The sequence below is a fragment of the Phoca vitulina genome, unplaced genomic scaffold (assembly GCF_004348235.1).
Source record: "Phoca vitulina isolate PV1807 unplaced genomic scaffold, GSC_HSeal_1.0 scaffold17, whole genome shotgun sequence".
NCBI classification, from domain to species: Eukaryota; Metazoa; Chordata; class Mammalia; order Carnivora; family Phocidae; genus Phoca; species Phoca vitulina.
The window spans coordinates 11724430-11750644 of record NW_022589720.1 but is presented as its reverse complement, the minus strand read 5'-3'; the positions used below and the strand labels follow the sequence as shown (position 1 = coordinate 11750644).

The window sequence follows — 26215 nt, the reverse complement described above, 5'->3', positions numbered from 1 at the left end:
TTATTTAAATCTAGTGTAATCGACATATAGTGTATTATTAGTTTCAGGAGTAGACTTTAGTGATTCATCAGTTGCATGTAACACCCAGTGCTAATGACCAGTTTTTACTGTCTCACTCATCTCCTAAAAACAATCAGATCAAAAGCACAGAACCTTAGAAATCTTTCACAAAACTTGGGGTATTCCACTCTATAAATACCAGCAGTGAGTCATTACTGAACCTTACGCAGAAATACATTAATCCCACAGCTGAGAAACGAATGAAACCTTGAACAGGTTAAAGATACCGGGATGATGCATTATCTTATGTATAAAAGAAGCCATAAACATCCTTGTCTGTGTCTTTGGAAGGCCACCGTTGAGAGCCTCCTGACATTTCTACCACTCTGGGGAGGACGGAGATGGCATCTGAGCTTCATAATCCAGCACACGTGGTGCTGTGCTCACAGGTGTCCTCTGTCCTCTCGGCCATGCTGTGGAGGGCCTCTTGCGGGGCATGCGTGGCCCCATTTCCTTTATCCTCATTTCCTTGGTGTGACCCAGATAAATATGGCGACGTCAGCCTCACTCCATTCATCCTCTGCATGTACACTTGTAGCCTTTGCTACACATTACTGTTGAAAAATTAATCTTTACCTCAGGATCTTTGGAATTTTTCATAAGAATAGTCTTTATCCAAAAGTTCTCTTTGATCTGACCAGCTAATCCTGTTTCAAGTAAGCATTTGGTACCAACTGCAGTCTCTAATTCCAAGTGAAAGACTTGGAAAGGAGGGTTGGTGTTGGTATGACAGAGTGATGATTAGGATCACAGCCCAAGGTGAAGCTGTCTGGACTCTTTTCCCAGCTCTGTGTCACCCTGGACAAGTGACTGAGCCTCTCCACATACCAGTTTCCTCACCAGTAAGCTGCGAAATAATAGTACCTCTCTCACAGAGTGATGGGGAGAAGTAATGATCTTAGAATAGCATCTGCCACAAAGCAAGCACTCAGTCAATTTAGCTGCTAGGGTAGTTTCGTCATCATTATTGTGTTCGTTGGGTTTCATAAGGTCTAAATGCAAATAGGCACTCACATTTCATTCTGTTGGTATAAATGCATTTAAAACTGGACTGGAACGGAAGGCAGCGAATGGATGATGCTTCTGAATGTTGCAGCTGAGTCAGAAAAAGGAATGGAACTTCTGAGTTGCCCAGAGGTCAGCAGACAAGTGTAAGGTGCTAGAACAATCGAAGGAACAGTCTGTCACCAAGCAGGAAGAGGGAGTGGGTGCCAGCAGGGAGAGAGTAAGCATGTTGGCGTGTGAGCAGGGTCGGTAAGTATGTGTATGTAGGCGGACAGAAAGTATGGACGGTTAGCAAAAAGATTTTCGAGACCCCAGAGTTCATCTTCTATTCCAGCTGTTGTTCATGGAGTTGTTGTGGGTTTTTTTAATATAAAAGTATTTTAAACTCAGGTCTGAAGTGGAATGGATACAATCTTGAGATATTAATCGAGAAATACCACCATTTGGAGACCATAAAACTTTATAAGTATAAAAACGTGTAGGAAATTGGGGAATTTTACTAGTAGTAAAGATGTGAGGTCAAGTTGGGGCGTAAGTGATTAAATGGCACACGAAGCTTTGATTTTTTAAAGCGCACTAGAAATCCGTAGTAACGTTTCTTCCCTGTCAAGCCTCCCACCATCTTGAATCCAAGTTAAGTTAAGCCATGTGATGAAGAAGCTTCATGTTTAAAGATTTTATTTATTTATTTGAGAGAGAGAGAGTGAGAGAGACAGCACATGAGAGGGGGGAGGGTCAGAGGGAGAAGCAGACTCCCTGCCGAGCAGGGAGCCCGATGCGGGACTCGATCCAGGGACTCCAGGATCATGACCTGAGCTGAAGGCAGTCGCTTAATCAACTGAGCCACCCAGGCGCCCCGAAGAAGCTTCATGTAGATGGAGGATCAAGATGATTTGAAGAGGGTCCTACAACACTGAAGTATATCTTTTAATGAACTAACTTAACTTCCATTTAAGAGGCCAAAAAGTAAAATGTTCTTTTATTTCCCCTGAGATCCTGAAGAAAGCAACAGGAGGAAACTGAGTTAGCTGTACTTGGTACCTGTTTGGTAGTTTGTCTCTAGTCTTTATGGAAACTCTTCTGCAGGTGTGGGAAGTGACAGAAAAAGCCAGTGTCATATTTTGGCCTTGCCCCATGTTGTCTCTGTGTTTTCAGGAAGCACTAAATATGGATGGCACTGCACAGAGCAATGACTTTGACTGCCAACGAGGCCAGACCGGGCTTCATTTTACTGCTGCCCCCTTTAAACCACAACCTCGTGTGTGGGTGTCGAGTTCTTGGCTGGAGTGCCAGCTAAACAGAGCGAGGTGTCTCATTTAGAGCAGTATAGATCCTTGAGAAAATAAAACATGGCTGGAAAATTACTGGGAAGACAAATGATCTAATTTAACCCAAACCACTTTTTAAAATACAGACGAACAGAACAATAACAGTGGAAAATTCCAGGAACCTAGACTTGTTGAGAGGATTGAAATCCAAGGGTGCTGATCATCCATGACATTGAAAGAAGCTCTTCCCCACAGGTAGCTTTGCCTACACGTATGCTTCTGAATTCTCCACACTTTTACAAACTGAAATGTTCTGAGAACCCTGGGTTTGAGAGAGATTTTTAAACTGTATCTTTTGTGACAATAGCAAGTTTGCTTCAGGTCATGAAAGGTGTTACAGGATCAGTGAAGCTGTAGACAGGGGAATAGTCTTTTATCAAAAAGATTAGTCTAGCAAGACAGAATTATTACCAAACCCAGTGTCCCATTCGTTTTTCTAATCCAGACTGAGACACTGAAGGAAGTATTCATTTTACTAAAAGTAAAAAAAAAAAAAAAAGTGGGAATTTCAGCATTTCATATGCTAATCTCTTGCTATTTTAGGGAATAATACCAGTTTCCAACTCAACACCTTTTTGTGGAAGAATTTGAAAAGCTATTTCTTTATGAGCAACATGATCGTGTTTTTACCAATTCTCCATGAGCGTCGGTTACCAGATCAGGTTCTGACTGCCCTTGGCACCTCTTGAACCATGTGGCCTTCTCTCTCGATGCCTTGTTGCCCCTACAAGCACCCACCTTTCACAGTCTGGAGATGACTACCCGGGTTGTGTGTCTGGCACACCCAGGCCTCCGCAGCGTTCTCAGCTTCTCCGGGGTGAGGGCAAAGAAGGCTCTTTGCTCCTTTGCCTTCTGAGTTCCTTCTCATGGCAGCCAACTTCTGTTACGGGATTTGACGCGTAGAGGTCTGTCCTCCATCCCAGTTGACATCCACAGGATGGGACAAAACGGAACCAGAAAAAAGTCTTTGCTTAAGCTTTACACTTAAGAGACTAATCATGTGGCCCAATATCGCTTTCGCTTTATGTCTGTGGGTCTGTAGTTAAGCAGCCCACCTTCGTCCAGTGCCTACCTGGGTGCCCAGTGAGGCATAATAGAAGTGACAACGGAAGTCCTTGCCTATCTCTTGAGAAAATACCAGAATGACAAGAATATGTACAGTGCTCTTGCCATCAATTTGCATATTTATTTTAAATACATAGGTTCCACCAAAAATAGCTTTATTTACCCAGAAACCCAAACCTGCAGCTGGAGGGTTTTGTTGATGAACGACCATACTCAAGCTGTATGTACAAGTAACGCATTTGTTTATTCATGGATTGATTTTCAACGACGTATGAGGTGTGCTGAATAGATGTGGGAGAAGTGGTCAGAAGTAAACCCATCCCTGCCTCAGGTCGTCTGGTGAGATGCGGGGTCAAGTAAACAGGCGAGCACAGTACACCGTGTTGGGTGCAGCGAAGGGGTCCTGGGTCCTTGCAGCAGCTGCAGAGCACAGAGCAGGGGGTAGGCTCCGGGGACGGCTTCCAGAAAATATGATGGTCAACTGATGATGCGTTGACCAGATACATGGGTGGGACCGGGGTAGAGGTGAATCTGTGCAGAGAAAAAAAGCTTAAGCAAAGGACCCTTAGATGAGAGAGAGGATGGTATATCCAGACAACTGCAGTCAGTTTAGGCTTCACGAAGCACACAGTGCAAGAGGCATCGTCAGGCAAGTTCAGATCATGAATGGCTTTTGTACTTGTTCACTCATTGCCCAGATATTTATTGGCTGCTGACTAACCATGTGTCAGACATGCTTAGAGCATGGTTTATGGAGATCATGGTCTGTGAATGGCATGCAGCCCTGAAGCACATTGCATGCACTTTTAGTAATTTGGATTTTTGCGATCTGACCGCAATGTGGAGGGTCAGAGGATGGCTTGGGGACAGGAAGACCATCAGAGACCTGACCCAAGGCATGGCAGCGAGGCCAGAGAGAGCTGGACAGATGTAAGAGTGACTGGGGAAGACGTATGGATGGGACCAAGAGATCTGTAGGAGTGAGGGAAAGAAGGCATCCGGGGAGCTCTGGGTGGGAACACTGGGTACGTGCGTTCAAGCTGGAGCCCCAGACGAGGCGGGCCGCAGGAGCCCACGTAGTCTGTTGATGGTGAACTCGGTTTTGGAAGCGTAGTGTGTGAGGCGCCAGTGGGACATTCAGTGGAGGGGTGTGGGCTTGGAGCTGAAGAGAAGTCTAAGAAGTCTGGAGAGATGGATCAGAGAAGTCTGAGCAGACAGAAGGTAACTGGGGTTTGTGGGAGGGGTTGGGATCGCCGAGCGAGAGTGAGAACAGGAGACGGCCCAGACTGAGCCCTGGGAACACCACTATTTAAGAGCCCACAGAAGAGAAAGCATCCAGGAGAAAAGCTGAAGGGGAGAGAGATAGGAAGAAAACCTGGAAACCTCGATGCCACTGAAGCCAGGGAGGAAAGCATTTCAAAGAGGGAGTAGCCAGCAGGGTCAGATCTGAGGGGTCGGAAAGGTGAGAACAGAACAGTGCCCGTTTGCTTTCACAGGGAGAGCATGGGGGCGGGGGGGAGGAAGGCAGAAGCCAGGGCTCAGTGGGTGCATTCAACCCGCCATTACTGGTTGACCTGGGCTACAGGTGAGGTTCCTGCACGTGTGGAGCTGCTGTTCCCACAGGCTGAGGAGTACATGGGGAGAACAAACGTGAAAATAATGAAAGAAGCTAACACTTTATAGAAGTTATCTATGAAAAGAAGGCGAGAAAGCAGGCGGGAACTAGAAGAAGCAAGGAGTCAAGAGAAGGTTTATTGTTAAGATGGAGAACACCTATGCGTCTGTAAGTGTTGATGGGAAAGAGCCAGTCATGTAGCAAGGATCAGAGAAGCCAGAGAGGAGGATGGGGGCTCCTGTCAAGGTCAGAGGGACATAAATGCAGAGCCCAGGTCGACAGCCCTACGGTCACCCTGGTCAGACTGGCCTTTCCATTGTAACAGGACAGAGGTGGTGAGGAAGGGCTTGAGCAGATGTGTTTTGTTGAGGTTTGTTTTAGGGAGAGAAGCAACGATAAAATTTTATTTCTTTTTTTAGATTTTTATTTATATATTTATTTGAGAGAGAGAGTGTGTGAGTGGGGGGGGGGGGAGCAGAGGGAGAGGGACAAGCAGATTTCTGTGCTGAGCACAGAGCCCAAAACGGGGCTCCATCCCAGGACCCTGATATCATGACCTGAGCCAAAATCAGGTGTCAGACATTTAACCAACTGAGCCACCCAGGTGCCCCCAAAAATTTCAATTCAGATGGATTCCATATTCCAGATGAAGCAAGAGGTGAAGTTATCTGCTGAGTCAGAGGGAATGAGGCAGGACAGAAATGCAGAGAGAACGGGAAAGACGGAGGGTGATGGGGCAGCGAAGAGCCGGGTGGACGGTGGAGGCTAGCCGGGTGGCAGCCAGCCATCTGTGCCATGGACCTGGTTCCGGCCCCTCTCAGAACCCAAGTAGAAGCCTGTAAATACAGAGAAGAGGGGAATAGGTAAATAATTAGATGAATCTGAGGTCAGAGATTTGCACACAATAAGTTGTGGATATTGACACGGGTGTAATTAAAGTGGTGACCTTGAAATGTGGGGGCACGATAAGGAAGGACAGACAGGAGGAGCCGAAGAGAAGTCAAGAGAGAGACAAGTTGCATGAAGCTTCAAGAGATAGAGTGGGAGAAACAGAGAGGGCCTCACATCTCCCCAGAAGGAGAGGCAGGCTGTGTACCAGTCCTCCCGCACCTGCTCTCCAGGGGAGACCCCAGTCCTCCCAGCCAGCAGGGAATGCTCGTGGTCACATTGCCATGAAATGACTACAGGATCAGGGTTAGTTGGTGACTCTTGGCCTGAGAATCTCCATCTGCAATATGGAGATGTTTCTGGTCTCTAGAGCCCGACTTCATCTCTTTTAGGGTTTAAGGATCTAAGACTCTTCATATCAGGGAGATCACATGTGGGATTAGTTAGCCATTTCCCTGCGGGTTGTTTTGTTTTGCTTTGTTTTTGTTTTTTACTTTTTAATATCCTGTAGCTTTGATAACTTTCTGGGAGGAAAAAAATCAGGCAACGGAGCACCACGAACCTGGCAGACACTGGGAGAGACTAAGACAGGTAGAACCCACTGAATGCCTTCAGGACCCAGTTATAGTTTTAAGTCCAGTGTTCCACGTTGCTGAGCGTCCGCGGCGTAGATGACACTGATCTAAAGTGTGAGGAAGGCCCCGAGCCATGCCATCGGGGACCAGGACCCGGCTGTGACTGGCGGGCGGCTTTGTATTTACAGTGCCTTACGCCCGACTCTAACCTGAAGTGCCTTTACTGCGGAAAGTTCGCCAACGTTTAGGAGCTTGCCTTTAAATAGCAGGTGAACCTCTGTCGTTACGACAGAATCCTGACACAAAGCCTACTTCATTCCAAAGACCTCTCAGGCACTACTCTAGCTAAATTTCAAGACCGTAGCTGGTCCTCTTTCCCCGCCGTGGCTCCTGGCTGTCCTTCCTGGAACCCGCAGTTCTTTGGCTGGAGATGAGCTGGGTTCTGGATGCCACAGCCGGCACGGTACCAGCGAGCTAATTCGTGCTGAGCTGCAGCCTGTGTCACCCAGAGAGCTTGTCACCTCCTGGATGGGTTCAGATTTACTTCTAGAGTGCTATAGGGCTGACTCGTGGACCGCTTTCTATCTACATCCTATCTAGATTATCTCGTTCAGTCTCGTGCCTTTAAATACTACCCATATGCTGATGGCCTCCAAATGTATGTCCACCGCCCAGACGTCTCCCCTGGACTCCAGACTCACCAAGCCAACCATCTTACCTGATTCTCCATTTGGAATTCTAAGGGGCATCTCAGACCCGATGGGGACACCCAGATGGAGCGCTTGCTTTTTCTCCCCAAACCTTCCTCCCTCTCCCAGTCTCTTCAGCTCAGGAAACAGCTGCACCATTTGACCAGTGGCTCAAACCTAAAAAACTCAACAGTCAGCTTTGATTTCTCCCTTGTCCTCAGGCCCACCACGTGGTCCACCACTGTATCGGTTTATCTCCAGAAAGCTCTCAAATCAATCGACTTCTCCCCATCTCCACCCTCCCATCCTGGTGCGAGCCATCACCTCTCTTACCGGGATTACCACAAACTCTTTTTTTTTTTTAAAGATTTTATTTATTTATTTGAGAGAGAGAATGAAATAGAGCATGAGAGGGGGGAGGGTCAGAGGGAGAAGCAGACTCCCTGCTGAGCAGGGAGCCCGATGTGGGACTCGATCCCAGGACTCCAGGATCATGACCTGAGCTGAAGGCAGTCGCTTAACCAACTGAGCCACCCAGGCGCCCTACCACAAATTCTTGACTGTGCTTCTGCCCTTCCCTGGCCAGGCCACCCTCATTGCCACAGCCAGCATGAGCCCCACCTCTGCTCAGACCCTTGAATGGCTTCCCACTGCTCTTAGAACAAAACACATACTCTTCACCATGACCTGGAACCATCTCAGCATTGCCTACTTTTCCAGACTCACTTTATGCCCCCACCCCGACCGCTCTTCCTGGCCCCTGCTTGGCCTTACCAAGCCCTCCGGTAGCCCTCGGCCCTCTGCCAACTCTTCATCCAACAGACTCATTCTTGATCTTGGGGCCTCAGCTCCACTGTAACCTCAATTGTCACATCCTTGGAGGGGTTACCTCATCTAGTCCATCTGAATAAGCTCCTCCAAGGAGTCCTGGTTCGTTGGCATATTCCGTTTCTTCAGTACCTATCACAGTAAGTGTTTATACTGCTTGTGAACATGGTACTTCATTCTTTCACACAGTTACCAGTATGTGATCCCCTCACGTTGCACGTCTGGGGACGTATCATGAACCGGACGAAGTTCTGTTTGCCCTAGAGCTTACATTCAAATGGAGAAGATAGTAAGACAAATAAAAAGTCAATAGTCGGTATAATGTCAGGTAATGAACATGCTGTGAAGAGGAACAGGGAAGCAAGTTGAGACAGACAGATGAAGCAAACAACGGGTGATAGAAGGATCTGGAAGGATGAATTACTGGAAAGAAAGCATCACAAATAACGGGCAGTCAGTGTTTTATTCAAATCAGTTTTGAAGAAGTAAGTTATTTCTTTAGGAAATGAATTTTGAACCATATCTCATGGCATAAATTCCAGGAGGATTAAAAGTTAAGTGTGCAAATGAAACCATCAACTAGAAGAAAATTACCTTACTTGTGGATGGGGTAAGAACGGCCAAGTCCAAAAAAGTATGGGAAGAAACTCCACGAGATGATTGATGGACTACATATAACTTATTATTTGGTGGATCAAAAGAAAATCAGGAAATTATAAAGTGGACAAATTGAGGGAAGCACTTGCTATAAATGAGAGTAATAAAAAGGCTAATAATATTAATATAGCACATGCCCTCAACTGTAAAGCTCTTCTTCCCTTGCCTTTTAATGTTTCTTGAAATTAGAATGTTTTTCATCCACAGTGTACATTTAATGTGGTCATTAAAAACGTTAAATCAGTGGTATATCTGACAAGTAATAATATCTTAGAATCAAAATGCGATTTTTAAAATTCATAAAAATTAATATGGGCATGAAGTTCGTAGTAGAAAATACTTCATTCATTCAACAAATATTTGAGTGTAGGGATGCCTGGGTGGCTCAGTCGTTAAGCGTCTGCCTTCAGCTCAGGTCATGATCCCAGGGTCCTGGGATCGAGTCCCTCATCGGGCTCCCTGCTCGGAGGCTGGGGGGGTCTGCTTCTCCCTCTCCCTCTCCTACTCCCCCTGCGCATGCTCTCTCTCTCTCTCTCTGTCTCTCTCTGACAAATAAATGAAATCTTAAAAAAAAAACAACAACAAATATTTGAGTGTTTTTGATGTGGTGAGGTGGCCGGTATAAGAGTGGTAAACAAAATAGACACAAATCCTTGCTTTTAAGTGCCCCCTCCAGGCCAGTCACTCCCTGGTTCCATGTACTCTACTTGCATCCAACCTAAGATCAGCCCGGTCATTTCAGCGAGAATGAGGACCTTGGCCAACACCTCTCAGTAGTTAAGTGATAGAGACACATCCAGCTCAAGTCTGTGTGGCTCTAAACCCTGTGTACTTCCTCAAATTACCAAAATTGTTGAGCTAAGTGGAGTGTTCACGCTCAGTCTTGCTGACAGAGTCTCATTCCCTGCGCCCCCCCTGCCTCTCACTTGCCTGAGCCCTGCCTTTAGGACTCCCATCAAGGACCTGTTGGTGGAAATAGAAAGTGGGTGCCCCAGCCAAGGCGTACATCTTTTTAGCCAAGAATAATGTTTTGTCAACAAGACATGTAAATAGTCTAATCCTGCATTATTAGGTGCCCTCCTGTATGCTTTTTCAGCCTATGCTAAATAATATCGATCACTTAAATTTCAACAAATGTTTTGGCAATGAAAAACTAAACAATTTGTGGTCATAGATGTTGGGGAAGGACAGGGAGGAAAAAGACCAAGCCATACGCCGATCTCAATGTCTGAGAGAAACATAATTAGAAGTTGTCCTAAGTTGGGGTCTCTGGAAGCAGAGCCTGTGTTGGGGAATTCTTATGCAGGGGATTTGATGCAGGGAGAGGGGAGAGTTGGGTGGTGGGGAGAAATTAAGTGAGGAGGTGGTCTCCACTGGAGAATAGCTCCCACCTGATCCCACAGGGAGCTCTGGAGTATGCATTGTACTCCCCGACACTGAGGCGGGGAGCTGATCTTCTATACCCCTGTGTCAGCCAGCCATTGGCTGTGTGCATCCTGGGGGTCAGGTGTGGCTTAACCAACCCCAAGTGGCTGGGGACAATTGTCCCTAAGGAGGAGGCAGCTGTGAGCCACTCTGGCCAGCTCCCACCCAGTAAAGGGTCTGGGTGGGACACCAACAGCATTCACTGCATAAGGCCCAAAAAAATTAATCTGGAAGATTATCCAGTGATAGGTTTTGACACATGACAGGACACTCTGACTAGATGTGCCTATTGAACACAGGATTTATGATCAAGAAGCTTCTTGGTTTTTATTTTGCTTTAGGGTGTTAAGGTATTAGATCAGATCAGATCAAATAGATTAGATGTATTTGCTAGAAGGAAAATTTTTTCTAAGGAAGGCATCATGGGAGGCATGCTCCACAAAGGGTAATAAGAAGGTTCTTTTGGGAATTTTTAAGTATTATTGGAAAAAAAGGAAAAGATGATTAGACATAAAATTGGAAACAATTATCGAAAACTAGCTTATCTAATACCAACTTTGTCAGAAGGATGATACTAAATTCCTATAGCTATTAGATATTTTTCTTCTAGGTTTTTCTAAAACCATTTTACACATTGGTATTTTCCTATAAATACATTTTTTTTTTTTTTTTTTTTGCTAACTGTGCTTTGCATAGAATGTTTAACTATATAATGATGGATACATTGTCGTTATTTGTCAAAACCCCTAGGATGTACAACCCAAGAGTGAATGCAAGCTATGGTCTTTGAGTGATAAAGATGCATCATTGTAGGTTCATTGACTGTAAAAATGTAGCACTCTGGCATGGGATATTGATAGTGGGGAAAGTCGTGTGTGCTGGGCCAGAGGGAGTATAGCAACTTTGTACATTCTGCTCCACTTTGCGGCTCTAAAAAATAAAGTCTATTGTTTTGTGCTTTGGGGCCCTAACGTGGGCCCCAGTGAGCCTTCCACAGACATCTCCCCCTTTCAAAATCAGTGTTACTACTGGGCTGACCCTTGTGGATCTTACTATGATTGCTGGATGCCCTTCAGCAACAACCATCAGGAAACTTTGAAAAAAGAAAGGTTCATGACTTACTAGACCCAGAAATTGCACAGCACACCTGGGCTACCCCAGTGAGATGGGGGGCGGGGAACACACACACACGCATGGGCCTGGGATTCTGCTTTTATTGGAGTCAAGGGTGGGGACGCAGAGTTTCACAGCCTTACTCTTTATTGGTGAATTTAAGACATAAGAACAGGAATTTAAAGCTCTTGGGGAAGAGACAAGTGGCCCAAATGGCCAATTATGAAATCAGCTAAGATCTCTAAAACAAAGGAGCCTTAGTGGTGAGGAAGGTAGCCTGGCTCTTTATCTAGTCGTGTGGCTGGCCATGGGTTTATGCACAATAGTTTTCTTGAAAGTGGATGCCTCTTTAAAATAGTTGTCTGAGCAATCAAAACTTACTGTCCATGCTTACACTACATCTGTTTCTAAAAGTCTATGACTGCATAGAAAGCCGACTCTCCTTAATCAGTTTCCTGTTCCTAAAGAACAGGTGAGGTCCTAGCAACATTTTTTTTTTTTTAAATTCTATCCACCTGGACATCCATTCCCACCATCTATGGTGTAATTGTCAAACAGCAAGTTTGGAAATGCCATCCTGACAAGGCCACCTAGGTACCTCAGAGGGTCCCTCATGGAGGATGGTGAAAACGATCAGAATATTCTGGGGCACCTGGGTGGCTCAGTGGGTAAGCGTCTGACTCTTGATTTCGGCTCAGGTCATGATCTCCGGGTTGTGAGTTGGAGCGCCACTTAAGATGCTCTCTCTCACCCTCTCCCTCTGCCTCTCCCCACTCCCTCCCTCAAAAAAAAAAAAAAAAAAAAAGGATCAGAATATTCTGTGACCACAACTTCTTGAGCAAGCATCATCCAAAAACAGTGTTTTTGGTTTAAAGGTTTTCTTTTCATACTTGTTTGCACAGAGCTCAGGAGTACATTTCAAGTTAAAATACAGTAAGAATTGGGTAAATAGCATCCGTCAGTTATATGATATATTCCTTCAATACTTTTTTTTTTTAAGATTTTATTTATTTGACATAGAGCGACACAATGAGAGAGGGAACACAAGCAGGGGGAGTGGGAGAGGGAGAAGCAGGCTTCCCGCCAAGCAGGGAGCCCGATGCGGGGCTCCATCTCTGGACCCTGGGACCATGACCTGAGCCGAAGGCAGACGCTTAACGACTAAGCCACCCAGGTGCCCCTTCAATACTCTTTTCATAGCATAGAATCCACTCTATGCTATGAAGGGTACCTACATAACACATACATGGTATTTCAGGTTATGGGTGCACGCACACACGCACTCACACATGCACACACACACGTGCACACGTTCCCCTTCCTTAAGAAGAGAAGCCATCACCCACTCCGTACATTCATTTCTAGAATGCCTGTTGCCCTTACGTAAATTCAGCCTACAAATAAAATTTAACATGTTAAGCTTTTAACCAAAACTTCCTAGAATTATTTTCTGGTATTAGCATAAAATGCTTGTTGGGTTTTTCCTCTATTACTTTAACCCCAACGGGCAGGTATCTCCCCTACAAGAAGATATTTCGAACCGAAGCTAATACGGATGAAAATGAAAACTAATAACCTTTATCAAATTATAGTGAGCTTTACCCTATAAGCTGCCTAGCGTTTCTATAGAAACCTGTCTGCTGAGTTTTTATTTTGGAAGTGTGAGTCCCCGGAGATGCAACGACATTTCTAATGCTGTTTGTGCGTTGTCTTTCTCCCCCCACAGGCCTTGAACCGGGGCATTGCTGCTGTCAAGGAGGATGCGGTGGAAATGCTAGCCAGCTACGGGCTGGCGTACTCCCTAATGAAGTTCTTCACGGGGCCCATGAGTGACTTTAAAAATGTGGGCCTGGTGTTCGTGAACAGCAAGCGAGACAGGACCAAAGCTGTCCTGTGCATGGTGGTGGCCGGCGCCATTGCTGCTGTCTTCCACACCCTGATAGGTAAGGCTGCTGACCCTCGCGCAAGGCGCTCGCTTGGGGCGCTTCTTGTTCTTTTCCAGCCATTCGAATGCATTTATTGTAGTAAGTGATTTCTCCAGTAATTATTAAAACATTTATCATGAAAATTTCAAGGGATGAAAGGAATGGGGTTTGTGCTCCTAGCACAAGAAAGGGAAATGTGTTTTCCCTGGGAAGTCCTAGCTTTCATTCTTTGACTCCCAAGCCCTGTGTCGGAGAGGAAGTGATTTCAGTAAGGTCAACCACATGGCCCAGGCTTCCTAGAGACACGCATTACGACACAGACTCAATCTTAAAAATAAAAACAGAATGGTGGTTATTTAGGATTGATGCTTATCAGCAGTGAGAACAAATGGTGGTTTTATGTGTTAAATAAATGAAACAGGTGGTTTTATGTATTGAAATTAACTAACTTTAGGGGCTCACAAGGCTATTTTATTCAAAGATGAGACTAAATACCATGGCATAACATTCTTTCCATGAAAAAATAAGAAAGCTCTATCATACATACAGTGACCGCAGAGAGTTGCACCAAGACCTTGGAAAAGGACTTGCTTTGGAGCCTCAGTCCTGCTTCTACTGCCTTCTGGGTGGCGATAAAACTCTAAGAGCCTGACTTCGGGGCTCCTTGGCTTTAAAACAGCTCAGCTTACCGGGCATAAAAATTGAGTGGCACATCTATTGAGCCCAGTTGCATAAAACCCGTGAATAACACCTCATAAATCCATCATGTACCTTCAAAACGGCACCGGCTGCATGAGCTCCATGAATGTCAGTGGTGAATAACGGAGTCAGAAAATTAACCCAGACCATTCAGGGTGTATTCAGATGGCAGCTAATGGTTACTCACATGACCATGAATCTAAAAGGAAATGGGGTGAGACCCTTTTAGTTTTCCTTGAATGTAGCGCAGACTTTTGTGCTGAGAACAGTGTGAAACCGTAAGAAGATGCTACTCACGGGCCAGATTTTGAGCCAAAGTGTTGATATTGGTCGTTTAACTTGGGCTCAGAGCTTCAGGGCCTAGGGTTGAGAGGAGATGCTCTTCTTCCTTCAACTCATGCCCTGAATACTAACTTGTGCATGTGCTTTGAAGAAACGTCCTACAGCTGGATTTGATCTGGTATATGCCTTGGGGAAAATTCCAGACGTGAAATGAGTAGGTCTAGATAATTTGTGTCACAATGGGTAAATTAGTTCCCTTTTGCTACCAGTTTATTTGGATTTCTTAAATAAGCCTAACGTTCCCTATTTTAGTCATAGTTGCATAAGGCTTTGGGACTAATAGCTAATTACTAGGCGTCAGTAATCACGGAAGAGAAAAGCTGAGTGTCCTGTGTTATGGAAACCGGCATAAGAAACATGTGGTCATCAAGATAAAAAATCAGCATCGTTTTTCAAGTTAGATCTAAAATTTTCCTTTTTAAAAGAGAATTATAAAATCTTACGTGTGAATCAAAACGGTTCTACGTCCCAGATCAATGTAGCAGTTGTTTTGAGTAGACTCTTGGAATTCTGTTGGACTGACAGACTTTGAAGTCTAGAAGATCCACCAACCCAAAAGTTCGTGTCTGCTCTGTGTGCACCAGAGCCTGGCTCTCGATATCGAAACTGCAGGAGCCTTGGGAGTATTTCCAGCTTTTAGTTCCTGGTCTTTGTTGGGCAGCCGCCAGTAAGTGTCTCATTTTAGCTAAACTGTGACCACACTACTGTTGTTATGGGCACATCTGTGAGACACCACTTTTTTAAATTGCAGGGCATGGGGTTTGCCACGACCAAACCTTAATTTAGGCCAGTGGTCAGGATGTAGGTGTTCTCCTACTTTTCCCTCTTAATTAATCCATGGAAGAGAGGAAAACTTGCTGACCGTGTATTTGGTTAATTTGAGTCCAAGTTAATTTCACCTGCACGAAGTGAGTAGCACCTGACCACATAATTCACACAGATGGAGAAACCACGGCTGCAGCTGTTTGCTTTGTTCACACAGTTGATTCTCAGCAGGGACCTGTAAGGCCTCTTCCGTGTCCCAAAGCAGCCTGGGCAGTCAGCACAGCTCGGGGGAGCGAGTCCCGAAGCTCCTCCAGTAACTTTTAGAGTGGGTCCATTCGTCAACCTTCCCATGTCGGCCAACTTTTCCATTATTCACGGATTATAGACCCATCCTGAAAAGGGTAAAAGGGTACAACCTGACGTCATCAAAACCACCAAGGGTGCTGGACACAGACGGTTTCAGCATAGTCTCAAAATGTATCGCCACGTAACTGACCCCCCCCCCCATACTCAGTGACTGTGCTCAGCTGAGAGTCAGGAGGCGGCTCTTGGTGGGCTCGCTGGGGGGGCCATCAGCCAACAGTGGGCTGGCCCAGATGGCCTCTGCTGGGACAGCTGGGCTCTCTTCCACCAGCCTAGCTTGTGTGGACAGCTGTGGCAATACCCCGAGTGAGAAGACAGAGGCCCACAAGGCCTTTTGAGGCCAAGAATTGGACGTGGCCACCATCTCTGCTACCGTGCACGACTGGCCAAGACAAATCCCAGGCCAGCCCAGGTTCAAGGGGGTAGGGAAATAGACTCCAACTTTTCACCAGAGGAACTACGAAATCATATTGCAGAGTAGGGATAAAAGGAGGAGAGAAGAATCGGGGACCTCTTGCAATCAGTCTACCCCAATCACTTCTTTGGGGGATGATGGATTCATGCATTTTGTTCAATCAGTATATATTGAACACCTACCGTGTGGCAAACGGTGGGCTAGATCCCGGGAATTCAGATATGAATAAGGCACGTTCTCTAGAGAAAAGCAAGATATCATGCAGTAAATTATTACAAATCCCACTCCGCTGAGACTCAACACCAGTGAGATCAAATTTACGTTCTTGTGTTAAAAATCTCACATTCACTGTGCTTACTTTATGCATGGGTTTATGATATATCTCCAAGGCCTGGGCAGCATTGTACTTCCCACACCCGTATCTTCCAGATAAATGTTGCACAGTGCAGTCTCTAGAGGGATGTCCTATGTTGGTGTCCCAGCCCCCGTGCCGGCAACCAGCCACTTCAGGTCAGCTGGCACGGGCCTGACGCCGTTCGACCATATGTGTGGAAGTGACTTAAATATCAGCCATACAAGCACACACACTTGGAAATGATTCATTAGAAACACAGGGGTCAGGTTCCCTGCCTCTGTGAGAAGCCGAGTAAACAGAGAAGCATAATCAGTGGGACTTATGAGACTTTTAACTCTGGGAACTTGGGAATTTGAATGAGAATAAGGGTTCTCAAATCGCCTCTTGGAAATGCACATATTATCCTGTTACTAGAATGGGAGGAGGGCTTTCTCCTCACTTCCCAGGGGAAAATAGGTGTATAGACTTGTCTTGATTAATATTAACATTTTGTGGCTATTTTGCAACAAGCACTAGTAACTATTGGATGAACAAGCCTGAGAACCACTGATTCTGGAAAGAGTCTGTCACCCTGATGGGGCCAGGGCAGAAGAGCTAGGGATTTGAATGGCCCTTCTGGTTTCTTCTTGTTTGGGTGGGGTCAAAAGCTGTCTACCTATAAAAAGTTCAAGCCTGTGTCCTCCCTGCTGTGGCCACGTCATGAAATCTGTTTACGTCTTGTTCAGAAGCCTTGTTTAATTTTTCTTTTTAATGTTCTGCTCTTCAGAAGGAATATAAGCTGTCTCAGAACAATCGAGGTAGGGCAGTTTATAGAAATTGATGGTCCATAAATGTTAGGGCAGCCGGCCTGGTAATTATGGACTCTATGCAAAGCACTTTCAACAAATTACCCCCAGCCAACAGCTCTAGCCAGAAACAGCTCAAGGGCACGGGAGGGGAGGGGGGAGGGATTGGGTAAAAAACAGCTGCGGGCCCATCAGTCCCAAAGTCTCCTGGAACCTGGAGGGCAGAGGAGCCGAGGACCAGCTGCAGGCTGAAAAAAGCAAGGGGGTGGGAGGGGCAGAGTCAGAAAGCCTGGCCCACTGAGCTCACCACCCAGCCCTCCTTCAACGCATCTTCATCCCATCTTCATTATCCTGCAGAGAGGCACTATTTTTTATGTTTTCATTGAAATATTCTAATCAGTAGGTACATTGAGGTCTATCTACAGAAGGTAGAGAAGCTGATTTATATTGATCTCTAGCCCCCCCACCCACCCACCCTGGACCACACAAGCAAACTGCGTGCCCTGCTCTCAACTGCTCCAACTCATGGGTCCCAGAGTCTCCCGGGAAAAGACTTCTCCCTCCCATTCTCCGAAGCCGCCTGTGGCTTTGCTGGGGTTGTCCTAACAATGTGTCCCAGACTGGGAGGCTAAGACCACAGAAATGTATTGTCTCCCAGTTCTGGAGGCTGGAGGATCAAGTGGTCAGTAGGGTTGCTTTCCCCCCAGGACTCTCCCTGAGCTTCTGTGGTTTGCTGGCAACCTAGAGCCTTCCTGGGTGTGCGGACGCGTCACCCCCATGTCTGCCTTCACATCCACAAGGCATTCTCCTTGTGTGTGTCCACCTGTGTGTCCAAACTTCCCCTTTTTAGAAGGACCCCAGTTATATTGGATTGGGAGCCCACGCTGCTCCAGTGTGACCTCATCTTACCTAATGATATCTGCAATGACCCTGTCGCTGAATAAGGTCACCTTCTGCTGTCCCCGGGGACAGGACTCAACATGTGAGTTCTGCGGGGACGCAGCTCATCCTGTCTCACAGCCCCTCTAGATCTCGGCCTTCCCCACCTGCCTGTCAAGTGCAGTCCATGGTGTTGTCTGTGGGCTCTAACCTTTACCCTGGAATTTCAGCCCATGAGCTATTCCTAGCCACCCGGCTCTCGCCCCTGGCATTGCATTGCTCATCTCAGCCAGCTCCGCTGCCTTAACCTGCCCCCAGCCTCTGTCCGCCGGTGGGCGAGGATAGTCTTTGGGCTGGGGCTGGGGCGCCTCCTGGCAGGTTCCAGCACAGTGACCGGTCCCCGACTGAATGAAATGAATGTACACATAATCAGCAGCAACAGTAACAAAACCTCCAGGTTCTAGCACCCCAAGTAAACCATTTATGCACTTAAGGAACACCTTCATCCAGGCCTTGTGTTTCCATCTGTCTGCATACCCCAGGTCTGAGTGCACTTCTCTCCTGGTGGGGAAGGCAGGCTGCAGGGCTCCCCCCCGCCCCTCCCCTGAGCCTTCCAGGGGCAGGTCAAGCCTTCTGTAATCTGCTTGTCTCATCTAATCTGTGTGCCTTCAGATCCAAATGTGGACATCATAGCTGCCTCCTTCCCTCCTTGTCCCACCTTCCCGGGTCTTTGCTCTTTCTGTCCTGGGACACCCTCCCTCCTGGATTTCTCTTCTTGCGCCTCAGTGGCTCTGCTGGCCCCACCATGCTCCACCCCTGACATGTTTGCTCACCTGGCAGCTCACTTTTTGGTTTTCCCCTCGGCCCCTCCTTGGAGAGCCTCGACCTCTCCTCCTGCATTTGCCTCCCCCATCCCACCTGTTCTCAGGATGTCTTACCCATTCCAGCCCCCTGCCCCTTGAAATCACTTTACTTCCCCATCTGGGATTCCCATTTGTGCTTCTAAATATCTATGATATCATCCCGAAGACCTGACTTAATTCAAAATTCCTATGATGCAAGACTAATCCGGAAAAAGAGTGGAGGCTTATTTCTTTACTATCACTTTCTTCTTCTTATCAGTTCATATAGTTCCAAGTCATCCTCCAAACTTTGAAGTGGAGCGAGGGATCTTATTATTCACATAAAATGAGACTTTTACTGCGTCCTGTCTCCTTTCTGATTTCAAAGCAGTTTCTGTAGTTGTCCACTGCATTAATATTCATATTTATAGAAAAATGAAAAGAGCAGGAACAGTGCTATTAAAGCACCATGTAAAACACTATGAAAAACACAAAGATTATTATTTTCCGATCTAGTCTAAACATCTATCAATGAGGTAAAAATACCTGAATAGTTTACTTCATCTTTGTTCACGGTACCTGCTGGAATGCCCAGCTAATACACTAGAAAGACCTTTCTCTTTTTTCCTTTATATCTATTCGGCAGCTACAAATTCATTCAGCCTATATCAGTTCAGTGCCCATGTGCTCCTCCCAAAAGACGAAACAAAAAGAATAGCAAGCCGTGAAAAGCTAGCTTTAACATTTTTTATTGAAAAGTCATATTAACAGGTGCGCCTGGATGGCGCAGTCGGTTAAGCCTCCGATTCTTGGTTTTGGCTCCGGTCACGATCTCAGGGCTGTGAGACCGAGCACCGCATTGGGCTCCACGCTCAGCAGGGAGTCTGCTTGAGATTCTCTGCCCCTTCTCCCCTCCCTCTCTAAAAAAATAAAATAAAATAAAAGGCATATTAACATCTGGGAATTTTCTTAGTAAATAAATAACACTCCATATAAACATTCAGCTTCCAAACGATCCATCAAGCATCCTTTCATGATATCAAACTAATGGATGCATCCTAAATGCATAATAATAGGAGATTGAGTAAGTTTATGCTGAGTAAACCTATAAAAAGGAATTCATTGCAACCATTAAAGTGTGGAAGCAAATCATGGAAAGATGTTCATGGTTTACAAAAGAATATGTATACGGTATGATCCCATTTTTGTGTTAAAACACACACGCATACCCCATGCACGTGCCCACCACACACCCATAAAAGAACTGGGCAGTTAGAACCCAGAGCATTAACTGTGACCCTCTCTGGGTAGGGGGTTGAGGTTGGAGATGATTTATTTTTCTATATGCTCATCTACTTTTTCTACACCAAAAAAAAAAAAAATTACATTTAACACTGTTTTTGCACCTTTGAGATGAAAAACCTGAAAGATAACTTTTTCTAAATACTGCCATGTATGTTTCTTTGGCCCTTTGCAGCTTATAGTGACTTAGGCTACTACATTATCAATAAACTGCACCATGTGGATGAGTCTGTGGGGAGCAAAACGAGAAGGGCCTTCCTATATCTTGCTGCCTTCCCTTTTATGGATGCAATGGTGAGTAATTGTGGGCACTTTAAAAAAAATTATGGTGTACATAACATAAAATTTACCATTTTAGCCATTTTTATGGATACAGTTCAATGGCATAAAGTACCTTCACATGGCTGTGAATCTTCAGAACCCTTGTCTTATGAAACTGACTCTGTCCCCCCTGAGACACTAGCTTCCCATGCTCCGGTGCCCTCCACCCTTGGCCCATAGCTCTACTGTCTGTCTCTGTGAATTTGACCAATCCAGGGATCTCCTCTGAGCGGAATGAGACAGCAGTTGTCTTTTTGTGGCTCGATCATCTAACTTCGCGTAATGCCTTCAAGGTTCCTCCATCTTGTAGCAAATGCCAGAATGTCCTTTTTATGGCTGCACGATATTCCGTTGTCTGTAGAGACCCCATTTGGTTCATCCATTCATCCATCAATGGACACCCGGGTGACTTCCACCTTTTGGCTATTTTGATAATGGGCTATGAACATGGGTATAAAATACCTCCTTGAGCTTCCTGTTTTAATCCTTTTGGGTAGATAGCCAGAGGTAAAATTGCTGGATTATATAGTAAATCTGTATTTAATTTTTGAGAGGCCCTCGTACTGACCTCCATGGCAGCTGTACCATTTTATACCCCCACCAGCACCGCAGAAGGGTTCCAGCTGACCACTGACCATAACCAGCCCATCTTGTCCATTTATTTGATGAGAATCGTCTGTACTTGCCACAAAGTTTTGGCAAGAGGCAAGAGAGCCTATTTGAAAATTTTATTTAAATATAAAGTTCTTTTCTGATATATTCAGGATCAAGGGATCAGGACAGCTTTCTGATAAACTTACCGTTTGTGTGGCTTAAGCACCCAAAGCTTTTTAGAATAAGAATCTCTTGAAAATATGGATAGGATTTCATTACTTTAATAACCAGCTTCACTACATTACCAAGGGTAGCTCACTTCCATAGATTAAATTCTTTATCATGATGCTAAAGAGTTCTCAGAGAATGCTTTTTTTCTATCCCTCTGTGTTATCGAGAGTTATAAAAGAGACTTAGCAAAAAAAAAATATATTTCCAGTAATGTCCAATGCTGGAAAATGAACCCCCCTTTTGGGCTCCATTTTAGATTACTTTTGGGAGGAGACTTAAAAATATGTTCATTTGTACAGTTTTTCGCCACCCCTCCCCTCAAGTTTTATGTACTGTAGGTGTGTGAGGTAAGCGGGCGTCCACACAGAGGTGAGACTCCAGCCCCACATCCTTGGAGGAATGAACCCAGGTCAATGACGTGTGGTCCATCTTCTCCGATGTTATCAGGAGTGTTAAAACTGCCTGTCATTAGCTTGTGGACGTGGCCTCATGGAATCTCTGACTGCTTCCCACCAGTCTGCACAATGACCTTAAACTCAGTTTTCACGCAAAGACTCTGATTCTCAATTGGTGTGACATCAGTGTAGGTGGGAGAATTTGGCCACTGGAGCACTGGTACCTGGATTTTCTTTTTCTTACTTATCATCAAGTAAGAAATTACTCTGTATTTACTCTGGTAGTTGACATATACTCCAAAAAAAGAAAGAAGGCAAAGGGGCTGGATTTCCTAAAACTGGATTCCCCACGGTGTCCCATGCTGGCCTAAGGGGGCACAATAGTGCTTGGAAGCGGAAAACTGAGTGAAGTGACCTTTATCACATCCCAAAAGAGTAGAAGCCCATTTCCTAGACAGAGTCCTGATATTGCTCTGAGGCTTGCCCCCCATCTATATGGGGGCTCTGTGAACACACAGAAGAATCACCGTTATACGGTGAAGTCAGGGACTCAGGACTAAAAGTGAATCCCAGATTCTGGTGTGCCCTATGTTCATTTCCCTTCAGCTGTATTTATCTGCTGTGAGAGAGTTTCTAAAACTCAGAGTAACACCAGAACATTCGTGATTAACACTCTTTGCTTTCCTGTTTCATTTACCAACTGCCCCCAAAGACCCAGCAATAAGAGACAAACAACAAACAACAAATAAAAAACAAAATAATGAACATTTATAAAAAGCCAGGTAATCTCCCCTAGATACACACCCCTACACACCTACACCTGCGGTGTGGCCCTAATATATTGGTTAGAGAGATAATATTTGAAAACCACAAAGCTTATCATCCCGATGGCTTTGGTCAACAAAGGGAGCCCACAAGCCACTATTTGCAAATGTTATCGACAGTTTGCATTTCTTTCCACGTCTGGCACCTCGAGACCTGTGAGCTGAGGGAGGAAATAGATGTAGCAGTTGCTATATATGAAGTCCTGACACAGACCTTGGGAATAAACCGTATTTGTCTGATGGTGTGTAGCTCACACGAAATGTTATTGCTGTGTCGGTCCACAGTGGCCTTTCCGGGTTAGAAGGATGACCCTCACACAGATCCTGTCTTGAACTTCAGACCTCCAAAATCCCCGACCCCCAGGCTTTTCATCATCTGCTCCCCTTCAAGGCCCTTCCTCTTCATTTTCCTCAGAGGCAAAGTGTCAGATCAGATCCTGCCCCAACTTGAAGAGGAGAGTAGAGCCTTCATCATTTGATGAGAACCTATAATGACTATAATAACTCAGAACCAAACTGGAGCCCTCATTATAATACCTTCGTAGAAGGAGAATGTTTCTGCCTTGTCATTCCAGCTGCCCCAGAGAGAGAGAGATGGTGTTTCCTCCGTTCTTGGTATCCACCTAGCTTTCCTGCCAGGAAAACTAGCGAGCACCCTGGGCTCCATTATCATCCGTACTAAATAAATACTGTGCGGTCACTGATCCCACTTAAAAATCTAATGAGGACCTAGTCATCAGGCCAAGTTACAGTCATTTGGCCAATGCAAAGTTTGTCCTGTGCTCCGAAGGTTCTGAAGAGGGAGGGAAGGTAGAGAGTCTATTTCCGGAATGCCCAGTAAATCATAACAACCATAAGTCATCCAATCCCAATGGCGTCTCTCATGCCAAATTCTTTTCTTTCCGGCAGGCATGGACCCATGCTGGCATTCTCCTAAAACACAAATACAGTTTCCTGGTGGGATGTGCATCCATCTCCGATGTCATAGCTCAGGTAAGTATGGTCTGTGTGTCCATCAGAGCTCCTCGGAGCCCACGCCTGCCTCATTGACATGCATTCCCTCTGCGGGGCCTTCCTGCTTTACTCAAACCAAAGGTGGATGTCCGTGAAGGTGTGTTGAACAAGTGAGACAATGAGACCTCTTGCAGTAGATGTATGTCTAATCCTACAGGAAGGAGGGTGGTAGGAATTGAAATTCAGCATCAGAGGTTTAGGCCTTTAGGCTGACCCTCAGGTCCCAGCACGCACGTGTTTGGTGGTCAGAGGGTCGCGGTGTGCTTGGCTGGGTGCACACTTGGCCCTCTCTGTGGCCTCACAATACATGGTCTGTCCCTCGGCTCTAGAGGGAGTGCGGAGGAATTCTTCTTCCCTGTTGTTTCTCATGTAGATGCCACACAGGGCTGCCATTCACAGGTCATTAGCCCACATTTAACAAGAGCCAGGAAGTTGGACATAGTCTGAGAAGAAGGCCTACATTGCCCTTTCTATGGAGTCCAGCTCTGGCACCAGCCCTGGTTTTCCACGTTCCCTCCTTTCTTCTGCCACCAGGATACTGCATGAAAAATTTCAGCAGAAAATTAAATTCCTATAATCTATAAATTACAATCGGAGGTTTGAGAGAACCATTTCTTCACAGAGGAGGAGGGATGGACTGATTTTTAATCTCCTTTTCCAATTCTCAGTTCCATTCTGTGAGCATTTCCATGCATTTCTGCCTCGTTTCCCCCATCGTACAAGCTAGTCTGTTAGCCACCTTTTTGAAATAATCTACTGCCAAACTGTTAGTACCTCCCTAAAGACCAACAATTACATTTCCAAATTAATTGCATTTACTCCATGGATCACTATTAAAAGTAATTTAAATTAATTCCTGCTAACACCGTGTGTGTGTGTGTGTGTGTGTGTGTGTGTGTGTGTTTGTGTGCTCTCTCTCTCTCTCTCTCAAATAAATATATCAAATCTTTAAAAAAAAAAGTTTTACTAAGCTAATTGATCTCTCTCCATAGTACAAGAAAGCTCTCTTGGTTTGGTTCATCCAAGCTAATTGATCTCTCGTCATAGTACAAGAAAGCTCTCTTGGTTTGGTTCATCCATGCAATAATGCTTTTCTGTACCACCATTCCTGTCAACAGTGCTATGTTCTAAGGGCGCCTGGGTGGCTCTGTCCGTTAAGTGTCTGCCTTCAGCTCAGGTCATGATCCCAGGGTCCTGGGATCAAGTCCCATATCGAGCTCTCTGCTCAGCGGGGAGCCTGCTTCTCCCTCTCCCTCTGCTGCCCCCCCCGCTTATGCTCGCTCTCTCACTCTGTCAAATAAAATCTAAAAAAAAAAAAATAGTAACACTACGTTCTAATATATTGCCAAAGAATTTATGAAAAATATTGCTGTTTCTGTTGTAATTCACAATCACCTGGTCAGTATTTGCTCAGCATCAACATGAGCATTCTCAGGACATTGTTGGATCTTACTGGGACCTCCTGTCCTAGCCCTTGCCTCCTGAACTCAGCTGAGGGCGCCGGGACGGGAGGCCACCATCCCAGGTCAGCAGTGTTGCTGTACTGCCGTCAGTCCCTGTCTTTTCATCTCAGCCTCCTGCCAAGATCCCACTCTTGAACCCCCTCCGATGCACTTTTCACCACCGGCGCCCAGGAAGCAGGTGCTCCCGCAGCCAGTCACACGGCGGCACACGCTGATGGACCCACGTATCTCTGCTCAGCACTCTCCGCCGCTGAGACCCAGCAGCTACGGCAGACTGGTCCTCCCCTCCTCGCTCTTCCCAGTAGACCAGTTCCCTTCCCGCTTCCGTGAGAAAGTTGAAGCAACCGAATTCTCCCACTTCTGGCCACCAGACCTACAAGCCTGCCTTCAAACCCTGCGTCATCTGCGTTTCTCCCCATTCTGGGAGACAGGGTGCCCTTTCACTGGGGTCCAGAACCGCTTCTTCCACCTGGGCCTTGGATCCTGTGCTTTCTCCAGAACCGGATTCGGCCAGCTCTCCCTCATCTGTTCTCTCTCCCCTGGGTCCTTTCTCTTGATGTGTAAACATGCTCACCTGTCTGCTGTTTTAACACAACGACAACGAGAACCTTTCTCTGGCTCCCATGAGCCTCTCGAGCTACAATTCTCTCCGTTACTTCACAGCCAGACTTTTTGGAAGGGGGGGTTTTCGCTCACTGTCTCCACTTCTTTTTTACTTCTATTCTTTTACCGCCTTCAAGTCTGCTTCCCCCCCCATCAGTTCACCCAGATAGTTCTTGCTAATGACCTTTGTGTCACTTAAGCCACTGGACGGTTCCCGTCAACTCATTGGCCATCTCTTCACTGTATTCGCTGGTCCCTCATGCATGAAACACTCCCTCCCTCTGGTACTCAGCACCGCAGTCTTGGTCTGTCTCCTCCTTCTGAAGGCACACCTCCTCTACGGAGGTGAAAATGTGGACGTCCTCCAGATCCTTCTCTCTCCTCACTGTGTTCTGTTGGAGAAGAATCTAATTCACGCCCTAGGTCTATACCATCTCTAACAGGACCGATGATTCCCAAATATCCGTAGCCAGGCCCTCTCCTCTGAGCTCCAGACAACATATCTAGATGCCTCTTGACGGCTCCACTCGGATCCTTCATCGCCACCCTAAGCTCAAATTCACACCTTCTCTATCAAGCATTTTGGTTTTGAGCAAATCAGTAGCACTGTCATCGAGTCAGAAGCCTGGGGACCATCCTAGGAGCATCCTCTTCATCACCAGGACTTTTGGATTTTAATCCTAGATGTGTCTTTCATCTGCCTTCTTCCCATCTCTCCACCGTCACCCAGGTCCAAAGGATCACCCGTCCCACCTGGACCGCTAGAGAGGTCTCCTGACTTGCCTCTGCCTCTGCTCTGGCACTCCTTCCTTCCTTCCTTCCTTCCTTCCTTCCTTCCTTCCTTCCTTCC

At 46.0% G+C, this 26215-nt stretch overlaps 1 protein-coding gene across 1 annotated transcript in view; it reads left to right on the top strand.

The window, feature by feature from the left end:
* ANKH (ANKH inorganic pyrophosphate transport regulator) overlaps positions 1–26215 on the top strand; it is a 129521-nt gene that overhangs the window by 62880 nt on the left and 40426 nt on the right. Inside the window, exons 2-4 of the mRNA XM_032415390.1 lie at positions 12975–13191; positions 20096–20214; positions 23195–23278. Coding sequence (XP_032271281.1) covers positions 12975–13191; positions 20096–20214; positions 23195–23278 — 420 coding nt within the window. The remainder of the gene's footprint in view (positions 1–12974; positions 13192–20095; positions 20215–23194; positions 23279–26215) is intronic.